General features: G+C 48.7%; 1 protein-coding gene across 1 annotated transcript; it reads left to right on the forward strand.

The window, feature by feature from the left end:
- The first annotated feature begins 10,256 nt into the window (after positions 1-10,256).
- Positions 10,257-13,521, forward strand: LOC123092435 (mitogen-activated protein kinase kinase kinase 11). Its single transcript, XM_044514210.1, has 3 exons — positions 10,257-11,205; positions 11,424-12,531; positions 13,059-13,521. The coding sequence occupies exons 1-3, from the start codon at positions 10,808-10,810 to the stop codon at positions 13,341-13,343; spliced, it is 1,791 nt and encodes a 596-aa protein (XP_044370145.1). The 5' UTR covers positions 10,257-10,807; the 3' UTR covers positions 13,344-13,521.
- The last annotated feature ends 1,718 nt before the right edge of the window (positions 13,522-15,239 follow it).

Genomic DNA, 15,239 nt, shown 5'->3' on the forward strand with positions numbered 1-15,239 from the left:
AGGCTGAGCCGGTCAGCAAACGTGATGCAGCGATGGCGGTTCAATTCATTAAAAAGGTGATATTTTGTTTTGGATACCCTCATAGTACCATCACTGATAATGGTACTAACCTTTCTAAAGGTGCAATGAAAGAATTCTGTCAACAAGAACATATTCGTCTTGATGTGTCATCTGTGGCTCACCCCCAGTCCAATGGTGAAGCTAAAAGGGACAATCAGGAAATCTTGAGAGGCATAAAGCCCCGGCTTATGGTCCCTTTGCAGAGGACGCCGGGTTGTTGGGTGGAATAGTTGCCCTCGTTGCTATGGAATATCAATACTACCCCCAACAGATCTACGGGTTACACGCCTTTCTTCATGGTTTATGGAGCAGAGGCAGTTCTCCCTAGTAACATTCATCACGACTCACCCTGTGTGACGGCTTATGTTGAAGCTGATAGTGAAAAAGCATGTCTGGATGCTCTTGGCCTTTTGGATTAGGAGCGTGACCTTGCGGCGGCTCCCTCGGTGATTTATCAGCAAGATCTGCGTCGTTATCATAGCCGCCGGGTTAAAACACAGACCTTTCAAGAGGGAGATCTAGTGCTCCAGCTCATCCAGGATCAAACTGACATGCACAAGTTATCCCCACCTTGGGAAGGGCCTTTTGTGGTCAGCAAAAATCTAAACAACGGGTCATACTAGCTCATTGATGTTCGAGAGCACAAGGACTCACGCAAGTCTGAGGAGGAGACCCGCCGGCCGTGGAACATTGCTCATCTTCGGCCTTATTACACCTGAGCCACCGACTCTTGTGATGTGCATACTTCTATCAATGTATATATTATGATTAGTATAATAAATCCAGCATCCCTGATAATTCAGGGCCTTTGTCGTTTCATTTTTGAGAATTTGAGTCTTTATTGTCAATTCATAAGGTCACTTGGGGGATTCCTGCTCATTGAGCATATCTATGACTACCCTCTTGATCCGGCTTGCATGCCTTGTTACAAAATAACCTGGGGGCTTCCTGCTCATTGAGCATAGCTTTGAATACCCTTCGACCCGACTTATATGCCTGATTACAAACAACTTAGGGTTTATGCCTAAGTTCAAGGTTACCAAAGAGAACTTGTTACAATGTACAATTCAAACATAAGTAACCTGCCTTGATGATTTGTTAAATATTACTTGGGGGCTCCCTGTTAATGAACAAAGCTTTGTTGTCCCTTGTAATAGGCTTGGACGCCAGGTGTATTCATCAAAAATCTGGGTTATCCTGCCTTTGTATGCCTGCCACTCCGACCAGGTAATCCTGGGATGACTCACTGCACTCTTGACAGTCAATCTTATAAAGACCCTGAACTTTTCAAAGTTAAAACAGTGATTGGTCATGTGAGGCCCGGCTTACAGGTTTGAATTAAGGATTAACTCAGTGGTTGGGCAGCCTATGAAGGCCTTGTTTTTCTAATTTATATTTGCTTTGAAACAATTTTTGTGGTTCATCTTTTGCACCGTATTGATATATGGTTTAAAATTGATTAGGGCCACGTTGCCTTGATCCTTATGATTCATATTGGAATCTATCTAGAGTTTTGATAAATCCGGCCTGGCTTTGGATGATAAGTCGCCAGTATGTGTTGATTACGTGCTTGGAGTTCTGCGCTCTAAGTCTTTGGGAGGCTACCCTTACTGCATATAGCATGTTAAGCCGGCAGTATGAACAATTATCACAGGTATGATATTTACTTGTTATGAATATATGAGGTTTTGACAATCTCACCCTGGTTATAGACTATGCAGTCACCAATGGGTTTTTTGTGGGGTATTATGACCCGCCCTGGGGTAAACCGCCAGGGCACTTGTTATCTGCTTGTATGCAGGAAATATGATAAACATGGTTTGCATAATGGATGACATTATAAGCATAAGTGGCAGATCTTCAAAACATCAGATCCACAGCTCAAAAGTGTTCTGCAAGTAAACATGCATGATGGCATGGTAGATCAATGTTTTAACTAGCCTATTACAAGGCCATCGTTAAGCCCAAATGATTCAAAGTTTTTCAAAAAAACATGGCGCCATGAGAGCCGCCTTCAGATCAGTCGTGTTGTTGCTGGATGGATGAGTCCGGGTTAGCCTGCGCCGGTTCTTCGCCTCCATCTATTATCTGGAAATCAGGTGTTTTCCAGTTGATGCCCATCAAATCTTGGAATTCAGCTTCATCGTCAATGAGTTTAGACGGGTCGACTTCAGGGGCAAAAGTATGCTTGCATGCTGGCGGGATCAGATCGACAGCTTCATAAACCGGAGCCTTCTCTCTTGAGTTCTCTGTTGTATAAGCCGCCTGATATCGCGAGAGGTTAGTTTCTTCGGCCAATTTGGTGGCTAATGGGCGCACCTCCCTCGCGCATACGACAAATTCATCTGCAGTGAAGGGCGTCCCATCTTCTTTATAGCTTGGACAGCCACTGGATATCTCCGCTGGGTCTAGCTCAGGTTTCCATGCTTTTTCACGGTTTAAGGCAGTAATGGCGCCGGCTCTAGTGGATGATCATTTGATTTCTGCAATTCTTTGTGGCAAGATGGACAGTTGATTCAATACATCTTTGATAAAGTGAAGGTGGCTCCTTAGTGTGAGTAATAGCAGCGATTGTGCGTTGGGTACCTGCATATAACTGCTTCACCAAGGTATAAGCCGCCTTTAGCTTCACAAGCATGTCTGGCCCAAGATTGGCACTCCTGGGACCTATAATTCAAAAGCACAAGCAGTTAGGTCGCCAGGCAGATTAAGCATTGTGCACTAGAATTCATTGAGATACTTCAAGTTTCTTACCGAAGATAACACTGGTCATTTGTGAAATATGACGCTTTAAACTAGACAGTTCTGCGGTGCCTTTTTCAAAGTGGCTTCAGCAGACTCTGCCCTTTGCACTAAAGCAGCGTGTTCTTCGCTTTTTTATCAGCAGCAAACCCGGATTTCAGCTTCTCTGATTCATCAAGGCTGAACTTGAATTTGGCTTCGGCCTTCCGGGTCTCTGATTCTTGGTGTTCAAGCCTTTCCTTCAAATCATTGGAGGTTTCCTGCACAAGCAAGGTTCAGACAAATCATGTTAATATATATACAAGTCCCAAGCCCTTTGCAAGCAACAACACTAGGCAGTTGGGGGCTAATGTGTGTGGAAGCTCTCTTTTGGTTATGTTATGAGCTGGATCAGCTTTGTCAAGTTAAGACCACCCATGGGGGCTAGGTTCTGGAGTTCTTTCACATATTGAGAATGAACCGATTCAACTTTGTTAAGTTAAGTCGGCCCATGAGGGCTAGGTTTTGGAATTTTTTCACATACTGAGAATGAACCGACTCAGTGTTGTCACATTAAGCCGGCCCATGAGGGCTAGGACTTGGAAGATTTCTATTCTATTAATGAGAAAGAGCCAGCTCAACTTTGTCGAGATAAGCCGGCTCATGGGGGCTAAAAAATGAAGCTTTCTTAAGTCTCTGCTAAATGAAGCCTTCGCCATACTCTGCTAAATCTATCATATGCCTAAGACTTGGGGGCTAGAAGATATATATTAATAAAGGAAGTAAAGGTTTGTACCTCATATTTTTGGTGCATCTGCTTGGCGACGCCCACCTCAAGATCACGACTGGTATGAACTTGGCTAAGATAGCCAGATAGGAGTTTGCTGACGCCCAGCTGAGAATAATTGGACAGATCAAACTTGACCTTCCGCCTCTAGACAAGTTCCTCTTTGGCAGTGTGCTTGGCCAGAACTGGGGGATTCCCCGTCTCTGTGTAGCTGGTGCCAGTGACAAGAACATCTTCAGTTTCCTTAGCCGGCTTGGCTGGGCTCGGCGGTTTAGCTCCTAAAGAGTCATTAGTCATAGGGTCCACATGGATCTCTGGTATCTCTGGTGGTATTTCGTCATCATTGTTTTCAGTATTTTGAATTGAAGCTTCAGATTCTGGTGGTTTGTTCTCCGGTTCATGAACCTGGGGGTCTTCGGTTGGCTTGACTATCTTGGCTTTCTTGCTTGGTTTAGCCTTGCCACCAAAAGAAATAAAAAGGTCAATATGAAGTGTTGGCAAATTTTAAACGATGAAGTTAAAAATCATTACCCAGGAGCAGTCTTGAAAGCCGGTAGCTGAGTCCCGTTTGAGTCACCAGAGGAGGAATTCGAGGTTCCGTGATAGTTTGAGTCGGAAGGATTAAGTGGATGGCGAATAAGACCTGCCTTGGGATAAGAAGAGTTTCAAGTTTGAGGCACCTCTTTCTGGCGCTTGCGAGCTGGAGTGTTGGGTAAGCCAAAGGATAACTCTCCACCCCCACTGTTTTCGGGTCTGGTGTCGGGTCTCGTGTTGTTATTGCTTCAAAAGAAAGTTTGGATCCAAGTAAGCTAAAGGGTGTGAAAATCTTACATTCCGGATCACACGTCGAATTTTCTATCTTGGCAAAGGCTCCGAGCCAGAGGAAATGATAGTTACCTTGTCATCATGCACCTGGCTGGCCTTCGTATCATCCTGAGAGAGGTCTGCGTCAATAAGATGTATAAAGAGCTAAGGGAATCAAGTTCTACCTCTGACTCATCATCATCAAGATCAAAGAGTTCTCTGGCATTAGTTTTCTCCTTGTGCTTTTTGGAGGCCTTGGTCTTGGTCCTGGGCTTTTTAACCGCCTTCTCCTTTTCTTGGTATTTCTTTTTCTAGAAGGCAGAGTCGGCCTATGCAAATCAAAGTGAAAATAAGGGATATGCAGTTTATATAAACAGAAAGTGTGAAATTGAACACTTACAGAAGGAGCCGGGTTAAGAGCGCAGAAAGGGTTCAACCCTATTTTACTGCAGCTCTCTAAGGATTCCGCAAGCAAGCTCTTGGTCATGTCATTGATGCCTTTGTTATCCAAACACACTGAGCTATGGCGTAATGGATCCTTGGTGTCATCGGTGTATGTGCACATTAACCCGGGTCGGCAGCTCAAGGGTATAATCCTCCATGCGACCCAACAACGGACTATATCAACGCTGGTCAATCCGTTGGCGAGCAAGGCCCTTATCTTGGAGAAATTGGCTCTCTACTTGGCTCGTTCAACGGTTGTGAGCCGGCCTGGAAGGGGATGCACTGGGCTAAGCCAGTCCTCCCGGAAACCCGGCAGAGGGTTCTCATCAGGTGGAGAAGTGTCTTGGCAGTAAAACCAAGTTTGGTTCCAGTCTTTGGGATGACTGGGAAGCTTGGCCATAGGGAAACCCGCATCTCTTCGACGCTGAATAGAAATCCCACCAAGCTCTTGGCTGGGTCCATCTGTGAACTCATTCTGGCGGTTCAAATAAAAATACTCTTTGAAGAGGTCAATGTTGGGTTCTTCTTGAAGGTACACTTCGCAAAAAACTTGGAAGTTGCAGATGTTAGACATGGAATTGGGTCCCATGTCTTGAGGATGGAGCTGAAAGAAATGTAGCACATCGCAGAAGAATTTTGACCCTGGCGGGGAGAAGCCCCAGTTTATATGGTCAGCAAATACTATGACCTCATTATCCTTGGGTTGAGGTTTGGCTACGCCCGGTTCTGGGGCACGCTAGTGGATGATCTCTTTGGCAGCTAGGATACCAATATCAACATACTCCGTAAGTGTTTGCTCTGTTACAATGGAGGGAACCCAGTTGTAGGAGGTAACAATATTGGTCATTTTTGGCCTAAAAAGGAAATAACGGCAAATGATAAGCCGCCCAATTCAGATGAAGAATTGTTACGAAAAGTTAAAAAGCATTTTAAGCCGGCAAGGTGTGGCCGGGTCTTGATAGCATTGATGAATATTGGCGGTTTAAAAAAGATTTAGATTTAAGCCGGCGTGCATCTGGCGGGTTACAGATTGCTACTTAAACCGAAGTGGAGGGCTAATGGTTATGAGCCTACGAGTAAAATTTTGCTAAGTGTTGAACAAACAGGTTTTACAGATCAGTTATGTTGCTTTGGATCTACAGCAGTTCAGAAAAAGAAAATAAATGGTGAACCTAAAGTTATAGAAGTGGAAGAATTCATGTGCTCGGATGGTATCTTATACACAGAAGGCGCTTCCTATGATTGAAAAGGGGTGCTAAAACTACTACCGCATGATTTCGGTACCATACTCATATCAAACTACACGATTTGGGAGAGAAAGATGAAGAACAGTGACGAACTTCGATGAACTAGGGCAAACCCTAATGGGATCTGACACAAGGGAGTCGGGGTACTTACTGATGCTGCTAAAACAGCGGAGGAGCGCAGCAATCTCTGGACGCGTTCAGGGTGATACAGCGGCTGCAATTGATGACGCTTGAGATGGCAACGGCGGAGCTCAGGCAGTGTAGGAGCAGCACGAGAAGGAAGAAGACGCGAGGGCAGGGGTGGAAAGTGGAAAAGAGGACCCCCTGCCCCTATTTGTAAGGAGATGGATAAATGGCATGCGCGGGAATCGAGGAGACCGAAAAAAATGATTATGTGGCTATGTGGACGCCTCGATTTTTGGAAGGTCCCTTAAGATAAAAAAATCCATTGAGATATCATGGGCTTTGTGCGGAATTAATGCGCAATGATGTCATGGTAGGTTAACACAATTCTGAAATGTGACGTCATGGCGGGCTACAGTGGAGTGGCAAGGAATTGAGAAGTGAAGATTCTTCTAAGACAAGTGATGAAGATTGATGTGAACAAGTTTAAATCAACCTGGGGCCTTATGTTGGGGATATAACTATTAGGTATGACCCGCCCAGGAGGGGCCGCGTGATGCTACGGGTGACCCAAGATGAAGAAGCCCAAGATGTGAAGATGGCGGTTCATAAAGCGAGCTTATTGAAGGCCCAAGACCCGGAGGCGACTTAGGCCCCAAAGGGATGAGCCGCCATATGTTTAGCTTGTTATGTAAGGCAAGTATTGTTAGAAACCGAGTTGGTCACGTTGTGTGAGCCGGCCGGGTCTCTATAAGCCGCCAGGCCTCAACCTATGTATATAAAGGTGAGACCGGCGGCGGGTTAACTCAAGAAACAACAGATCGAGACTAGGTCAAGCGTATTCGCTCCCTGGTAATCGAAACCCAAGCAATACAACCTAAAGCAGGAGTAGGCTTTTACCTCGTTGAAAGGGGCGGAACCTAGGTAAAAACTCTCTATGTCCTTTGTCCCATTTTAACCCCGTCAAGCTAACCCAGCGGCGATGGCTCCACACCTAAGTCCTATTTCTAGGGCATCTGCCATGTTAAGTCCACGACAGCGTCTGGGATAATCCGAAGTCCTCATACCTTTCCTCGCCAGCTTTTGCCTGGGAGGATCGCGAGATGACTAGGTGCCGAAGACCTGGTAGGGTGGCGTGCGCTAGGCGTGACCTGGACGCAGCCCCCCTGCCCAGCCCCCTCGCGCGGCTCTCCCGTGGGAAAGTTGGCGCGGTGAGGCCAGAGGTCGACCCCCGGGGCTCTCCTGAGGTTAGTGCAACCGCTAGGGTGCCCTCAGTTGTTTATCATCAGCACGGAGCATGACGCTTTCACTCTTGCATGGGCATAGCCGCTCCTCAACCGTGTGAGTATTTCAAAAGAAATATCACCACGTCTATTTCAAATTGTCCAACATAAGTGATACACCCCAGCCGGATTTGTACATTATGTTGCTTCCTCACCCTTCCGAGTTTATTTCCAAGCATATTTGAGATGCTCCACAACTAGCGTTTGACACCATTCACAATGTTTTGGTCTCCTGTGTAATTGAAGTTGAAAAACTGCATGGATGTACAGTTCCTTGGTAGTGCAAATTTTGTGAGAAATTTCTTAAAGCATCTACAACGCCGCAAACATCCGGGCGGGCTGCTCGGTCACTGTCCAGACAAAAAAATGTCACCCAACCAAATGTCCCATATACGGCCCAAATGCCCGGACTGACCGGCAACCCCCATATACTACTCATATGTGGGGCAGATATGGGACATCCGGACGCGCCCGCCACGTCGGACCTGGCCCACTCAGGCCCACCCAATCCTAGGTGCATTCCACTCCACTCCAATCCTTTTCGGTCCACTCCCCTCCGCCCACAAGCTCCCGTTTGGCGATTTCCCGCCTTCTCCCGCATGGAGGGCAACGGATCCGAGTTCTACAGCTCCCGATCTGTTGACCCAGAGCTCATCCCATGTGGCCCAGACGAGGAGATGGTCGTCCGCCTTGTGCTCCATGTCTCCCGGGAAGAGTCCGCCTGACGGCAGCAGTCAGACTCCATTTAGCGCGAATCCATTGTGTCTGCCGAAATGTTGCATGATTCAGCATGAAGCGTGTCACCGCTGACTCACTAGAGGCGGTGCAGTCCGTCTGGCGTCCAAACGTCGTGGCGGATGTGCAACCCTTCGTCGGCGCGCCGAGGCAGAGATGATTGGGCCTCGTCCGAGGCAAATATGGTGTGTCGTGCCTGCCATACGAGGCAGCGGCAGCCCTTGCGGCGGAGTCACACTCTCCGACACTGCTTATGGTGCTCAGCAATCCCTGGCCTGCGGTGGACGTGGTCGGCTCCGACCACGACAGATCTATCATTGACCTCACATCCACCGTTGACGTTTGGCACGAGCTCCGACGAGGAAGAGTAGGGCATGGAGGACAACAGTGCCTAGAGTTCTTGAGCCGGTGCGCGTCCCATGTCCTGTTCTACCTCGTCGGCGGCCACACCAACACTCCGAGGGGCACAACCAGTCGTCGGGCAAGATCGACTTAAGATTAGGTTCACGTGCATATAATTGTATGGATTTGAGGATTCGTAATTGAGGTATCCGATAGTGGAAAGGATTTTTAGTGTGATGTCTGGTCACTGTTCATGGACGCGCCCGAACAAGTCTGCGGGAGTTTAGGGGCTGGAATTTGCGAGGTGTGGTTATAGATGCTCTTAGATCGTCTCATGTTCTTTTTAGGTGGTATTTCAATTTTTTAAAGAGAAAAATGTGCACCTTAACGGCTATGACCGTACTATATCTAAAAATATCCTGCCAACTGTAATTAACATCTACCAGCAGTGGCCGGGAATCGTGTCCGAGCAGATGGTGGTATAGCTAGCCAAACGGGCTGGGTTGGCACCGGCTCGTGACGAGCCAGGCCCAGCACGCTCTAATCGGGCCGTGCCTGAGCCTAAAGGCTGGGCACGCGGGCCAGCACGTCACGGCCCGTTTACCTTTTTAATTTAGTTTTTAATACATACATGGCATAAAGAACAACTCAATAGGCCAAAATCGGTCCAAAAAACACCATAGCGGGCTAGCGGGCCTGACGTGCTGCCTGGCCGGCCCACAGAGCTCCTGGAACGTGCCTGGGCTGGATGGGGCAACACGTGGGCTAGCAGAGCACGACCCGGCTAATTATTATGCGATGACGGGCCATGTCGTGGCAGGAACGATTACAACGGGCTGGGCCGTGTCGGGCCGGGCCGGTCCGTTTGGCCAGCTCACTAGGGATATAGCTTTCCATTAGCAGCAAGTTACATAGTAGATATTTCGCAAAAAAAAAGTTACGTAGTAGATAATGCCCCCATTTGTATCCTCGGGGGAAAAAAGGTTGATAATGCCCTTGGCGACATGATTCCATCCCACGGCTCCCTACAGCGGCGAGCAGCACATAGTACCAGTCGTCAACCTCAAGCAACGCGACACTTGTAGCTGTGCACCCCAGCGAGCCTCGTCCTCGGCACTACAGAGAAGGATACATACGATGATATCCTGACCGAAACGTCTTGTTAAGTTTCTTCTATCGGCGAGAAATGGACGGGGAAGAAGAGTAAAGCTGGCTGGCGATCCCCGATATCTCTATCCATCAGACGAGGCAAATGGACAAGACAGACAGGCAGGCAGGCAGCAGCCGGAGCAAAAGGTCAAATGTCACAGCAGCCGCTGCTGCACTGCAGAGAAGCCATCCTTTCTCGTGATACCATCAAGGTATAGCCAGCCAGGGGAGATGAAATGAAATGAAAGCAAGGTTTTCTTTACCACGTCTTGTCCGAAACTTGCATGCTCGCTGCAGATTATTTACCGCCGTCTGTCACTCTCGAGAATGCGCTTCTCCGTCCAAGCGTCTAGTGCTAGTGACTTGTATACAGATACAGTGTGTGAGACAAAAAGACGAGGCTCATACATACAAGGGCATTTGCAAGGAATCTCATCCTTAATTGGGTTTTCTGCGCCTGTCAAGCGCAGCAAAATCACATGAGCACACCAAACCCCCCTCCATAAATTAATCACGCTTCTACACCAGCCCCACCCTCTCCCCATGATGCATGTTCCTCCACCTCCACCTCTCTCTCCCTCCCTCCCTCCCTGTCATGGGCCAGAGCCCCTCTCTCTCTGCTCTGCTGCTACAAAAGACGGCATCATTTTTTTGCCTCCCTCTCCTGCTTGTCCGGCTCCTTTCTTCTCCTCCTACCCCATTCCGGCTGAGCCCAGAAGCTGGACACACACAGGAACAAATAGTCATGCAGAGAAGGAAGCATCACATCCCAAAATATCCCACAGGATAAACATCTCGAGATCCCCTCACAAATCCAGCAAGAACAGCATTCTCCAAGCCGCCCCTCTTGCTGCTGCTTCACCTACTCCTTTTGCAGTGTTTTCCTGCTACTAGCAGCAGCCTCCAGTCCAGCAGCACATCAAGAACCAAGAAATCCAGCGAAAGGGATTCCATCCTTTTGCGCCTATTCTCTCCCAATCTGCCACGCACAAGTTGCCGAGGCAAGAATCGCTCTTGCAAGATCTTGTTCTACTCCTCCAGCAATTTCGCTCGGCTGCCAATCTTGCGCCGGAGGTTGAGATTTAGAGGCGGAAGAAGCCGAGTCTCCAGCGATGGCGGCCGCGCTGGAGTGCTGGTCGGGCCGGCCGAGCACCGACGAGGAGTCCATGGTGGAGCAGGTTCTCATGAAGCCCCACGCTCGCTCGGACGGCTCGCTCCCCACCTGCGCTGACTCGGCCGGCGCGGGCGACCCGATTTCCGGGCCGGCGGCGCCCAAGAAGTGGCAGCGCCTGGGCCGCAACTTCGCCGGCGCCATCGCGGCATTCAAGAACACGCTGAACCTGGACAACGGCGGCGTCCCCCGCGACCCCTCGCCGCGCGCCGGCGGCGAGAAGCCGCCGCTCCTCCTCCGTGGCCTCGCGCAGCTCTACTCCCGCGGCGCCGCCGCCCAGCAGCTGCCGGAGAAGCTCGTTTCTGACCTCCGCCGCCACTTCGATGCTCTTCCCAACAGGTGAGCGACCATCTTCTCAAGTTCTGCAACAGTGGAAGGTGGCGGACATTCAAGCGGCCACATACCACTGTAAACTGCTTCCGTGTGTCTAATTTCTACACTATCTGCGACTTTTTATCTGGTTTGTTTAATCAGAGGTGCTAAATCAAGCACAAAATTTATTTATTTATTTGGATGTGCTGAATGGTTGCTGACAGTCAGAAATCTCGATTTTGCAGCTACGCGCAGGCAGGATTTGACATGAAAGATGTCCTCTTGCATGCCCGCCTTGTAGAGCAGGCGGCCGGTGAGGATCAGCCTGCACTGAGCATCGAGGAAGTTCATGGGAGCAATGGCAGACAAAGTGGTGCCGAGGGCACTGTATTTCAGCTCACTTTTGCCTGCAATGCCCCACTTTCATGGCAGTCAATGTCAGGCTCACTCGACAGCCCATTGTTCAGTTGCAAGAAGATCCAGATCTTCGAGAAGAGAGGATTGACACTTGGTGTTGTCCTGATAATTGTGCAATCCGGGAACGAGGAGCTCTTCAAGAGCCGTGTCGAGGCCGCGCTAAAATCTGCGACAAAGAAGCATCGGAAGAACAGTGGTGGCGGTGGCGGCGGTGTGAAGCTCCCCTTCGGGCTCTGCGGCTGCCAGGAAGAAGGATCACGCAACTTCGACGAGGAGTCCATGTTTGATCCCGAGGATGGTCAGGTTCTTGACAATGAGCCTGCACGCAGACCATACCTTCCCACTCCCCTACCACAATCATCAGTGTTCGTCTCAGTAGATGAGTGGCAGACCGTCCGATCCGGGGGCGAGGAGCTTGGCCGCTGGATTGTGAGCTCCGAGGAGATAGAATTTGTCGACTGGGTTGGCCAAAACTCGTTCAGGGGAGTCCATAGAGGAAGGAAGGTTTGGGTTAACAAGATGAGGGGTTGTAACATGGGAAGTGCTTACGATGTGGAGATCCGTCAGGACTTGCTGCAACTGATGAGCTGCGGCCAGAAGAACATCCTCCAGTTCCATGGCATCTGCTTCAATGAGAGCCATGGCCTCTGCATAGTGACTAGGATGATGGAACGGGGCTCAGTTCATGACATCATTATGCAGAGAAACAAGAGGATGTCTCTCCGGGACACGATTAGGATTGCTCTTGATGTCGCCGACGGCTTGGCGTTCATGAACGGCTACGGCATTGCCTACCGTGATCTTAATGCACGAAGGATCCTACTAGACAGACAGGGAAATGCCTGCCTTGGGGATATGGGCATTGTTACCCCTTGTAATAATGCTGGCGAGGTTACTGAGTATGAGACATCTGGGTATCGCTGGCTAGCTCCGGAGGTTAGTTTTCTTGACTTGATTTAGTGTAAACTACTACTATTTCTGAAAGAAAGTTTAGTTCCAGCATGCTAGAAGTCCTTTGTGCTAGTTGCTCTGTTTTAACTGTAGCCACTATCTGGGATCTTCAAGTAACCTAGTAAAACATCGACATTAACGATGAAACATGTAATTTTTTTTACTTTTCATCCTGCAGGAGCACATAGAACTCTAGGACAAACCGTGTAGAACACTGCATCATCTTGCTTTCTATGAGCAGAACATAATAGAACTTCAAATACAAAATGTGGAAAGAAGTACTGCTTTGATCTGACCAACTGATGCTTTTATGCACTAAATCAGCCTGCCAATGCCAGTTAACACTGCCCTGTGTCCACTCAGTAGTCAGGAATCCATCCTTGTAACCCTGATAAACCAATTTTGTGCTGCTATTGTACTCTTTATCATCCTTGGACATTCTATTACACTTGAAGCTTATGTTATACTGAACTTGTCCTTACTGAGAAATTGCTTTGATGCTTTGTTTACAGATCATTGCTGGAGATCCAGAAAGCGTATCGGAGACCTGCATGAGCAATGTCTACAGCTACGGAATGGTTCTCTGGGAGATGGTGACCGGTGAGGAGGCCTACTCGACGTACTCGCCAGTGCAAGCGGCGGTGGGGATCGCGGCGTGCGGTCTGAGGCCGGAGATACCGAGGGACTGCCCTCCTTTCCTGAGGTCGCTGATGAGCCGGTGCTGGGACAATTGCCCTCTGAAGCGCCCTCAGTTCTCGGAGATCATATCCACCCTGCAAAAGCAGAGCATGAGATAGTTTTTTTTCCTTTTTCTTTCCTTTTTTTACCATTATAAATTATGCTATAGTAGTATATGTGCTATGTTTGGCTGAGTGCCCAGAGATGCAGGAGACTGCATATGAGATGAGATGAAAAAAAAGTATAATATATGTGCAAAGGCTTGATATATTTATTTTGTTGCCTTTTCTTGCCCAATGCATGCATCTTGGATATGTTAGTAGGTCCCCACATGTTGAGTGAGTGAGATGAAAAATCAAGAGAGAGCATCAAAGATTTAGCAGACGGATCTATAGGACAAAGGACAGTTGTTTTTTAGCTTGCCCTCCCTATCCTATCATGCACAACGAACTAACTGCACAGTCCATGCAATGCTCTTGGGACACTTGGACGCAGGCTGCTCATCTACTATAAACAATGGTGGATCTCATCTGGTGGAGAGGTCAAGATGTGTTTAGAGGAGTAGAGCGATCCTTTTTTTTGTTTGACCCGTTCAAGGGTGTGGCTGGCTGGCTGGCTGGCACGCACACCTGGGCTGGGTTCAAATTTGACGAGTAAACAGCCATTGGATCGTTTCCACCCCACATCTGGCGATTAATCAGTGACCGGGCGTAATGCATGTGCGGTAGTTCTCCTCCAAAGTTCATGGCCGTCATTAGTTTCCAAGGAACAGCGCAAACCCTACGTACGTACTGTACGACTTTGTCATTCTTGTATGCGGCCAAATAAGATGATGATGCTGTCTCTTTTTCCTCTTGCTGAATGTTTTTTTTTTGTTTTTTTGCGGATAGTTGAATGTTGATCCTGCGTTGCATGTTACTTGGATTCCTTGGAATTCGGGCCGATAGAACTTTTTTTTCTTTTCTCTTAATTTTTGCAAGAAAACTTTGGATCTAATAATTTTAATCATGACAGTACAACGAACACGCAAATAATAAAAAATATATCCAGATCCGTAAATCACCTAGCGACGAGTACAAGCACTAAATCGAGTTGAAGGCGTGCCGCCATCATCGCCCCTCCCACGCCGGAACCGGGCAAAACTTATTGCTTTAGACAGTCGGGAATTCGTCGTGCTAAGGCCCCATGGAGCGCACGAGAACAATCACCACCGTTGTTGAAGAGTAGCGGAGATCGGAAGAATACAACTTAAAGACGCACGAACATAGACAAACTACTAACAGATCTAAGCAAATACATCAAAGATAGACATCATTTTTTTTAGAATGTTGGCAGGCCCACAGACACTGAGATAGACACTCGTGGATTGCAAGATTTGTGCATTCCAAACTGGCGTGGCAAGTTGCTCCATGCTCTCCTCCATTCGAGGGTGGTTTGCCCGGAAGGAGCGGAGCGGCTTCTCTTTGGCACGGTGCGGGGGCTCTTCTCTGCTCTGGCGCGCACGTATGCCATGAGGCCACCACCCACCACAGCCCCGACACGGCTTGCAGGGGCACCGCTGTGACTGACTGCTCACGCGGGCGCCGGAATTGCAGATGGCTCCCTCCCCGGATCGGCGCTGGAGCATCCGATGAGGCGGCTGCTTGTCCATCGCAGAAGTAATTACGTACTAGTAGGAGTACTAGTAAAATCAAATAACCATGGATGCCATCCATCCGTAAAACAGTAAATGCAGCAGTAAGTGCGAGCTGAACCTTTGTACAGCGACTCCATTGAACCGAGGCATGGGCACAACAGAGACAGCAGGAGTAGTAGTAGCAGCAGCAGCACTGCATCTGCATTCATCCATCCATCCATCCACTCAAGGCCGAGGCGTCCGGCCGGCCATAACCATGAAGCGTGCGACGCATGCACGCACGACGCAGTGGACTGGCGTGCCTCGGTTCGTGCCATTGCCATGAATCTTCTCTGCGGCCCGCGGATCGTCGGCACTGTCGCTCACGCGCCTCTCGCTG

Source organism: Triticum aestivum, chromosome 4B, assembly GCF_018294505.1.
Source record: "Triticum aestivum cultivar Chinese Spring chromosome 4B, IWGSC CS RefSeq v2.1, whole genome shotgun sequence".
Lineage (NCBI taxonomy): Eukaryota > Viridiplantae > Streptophyta > Magnoliopsida > Poales > Poaceae > Triticum > Triticum aestivum.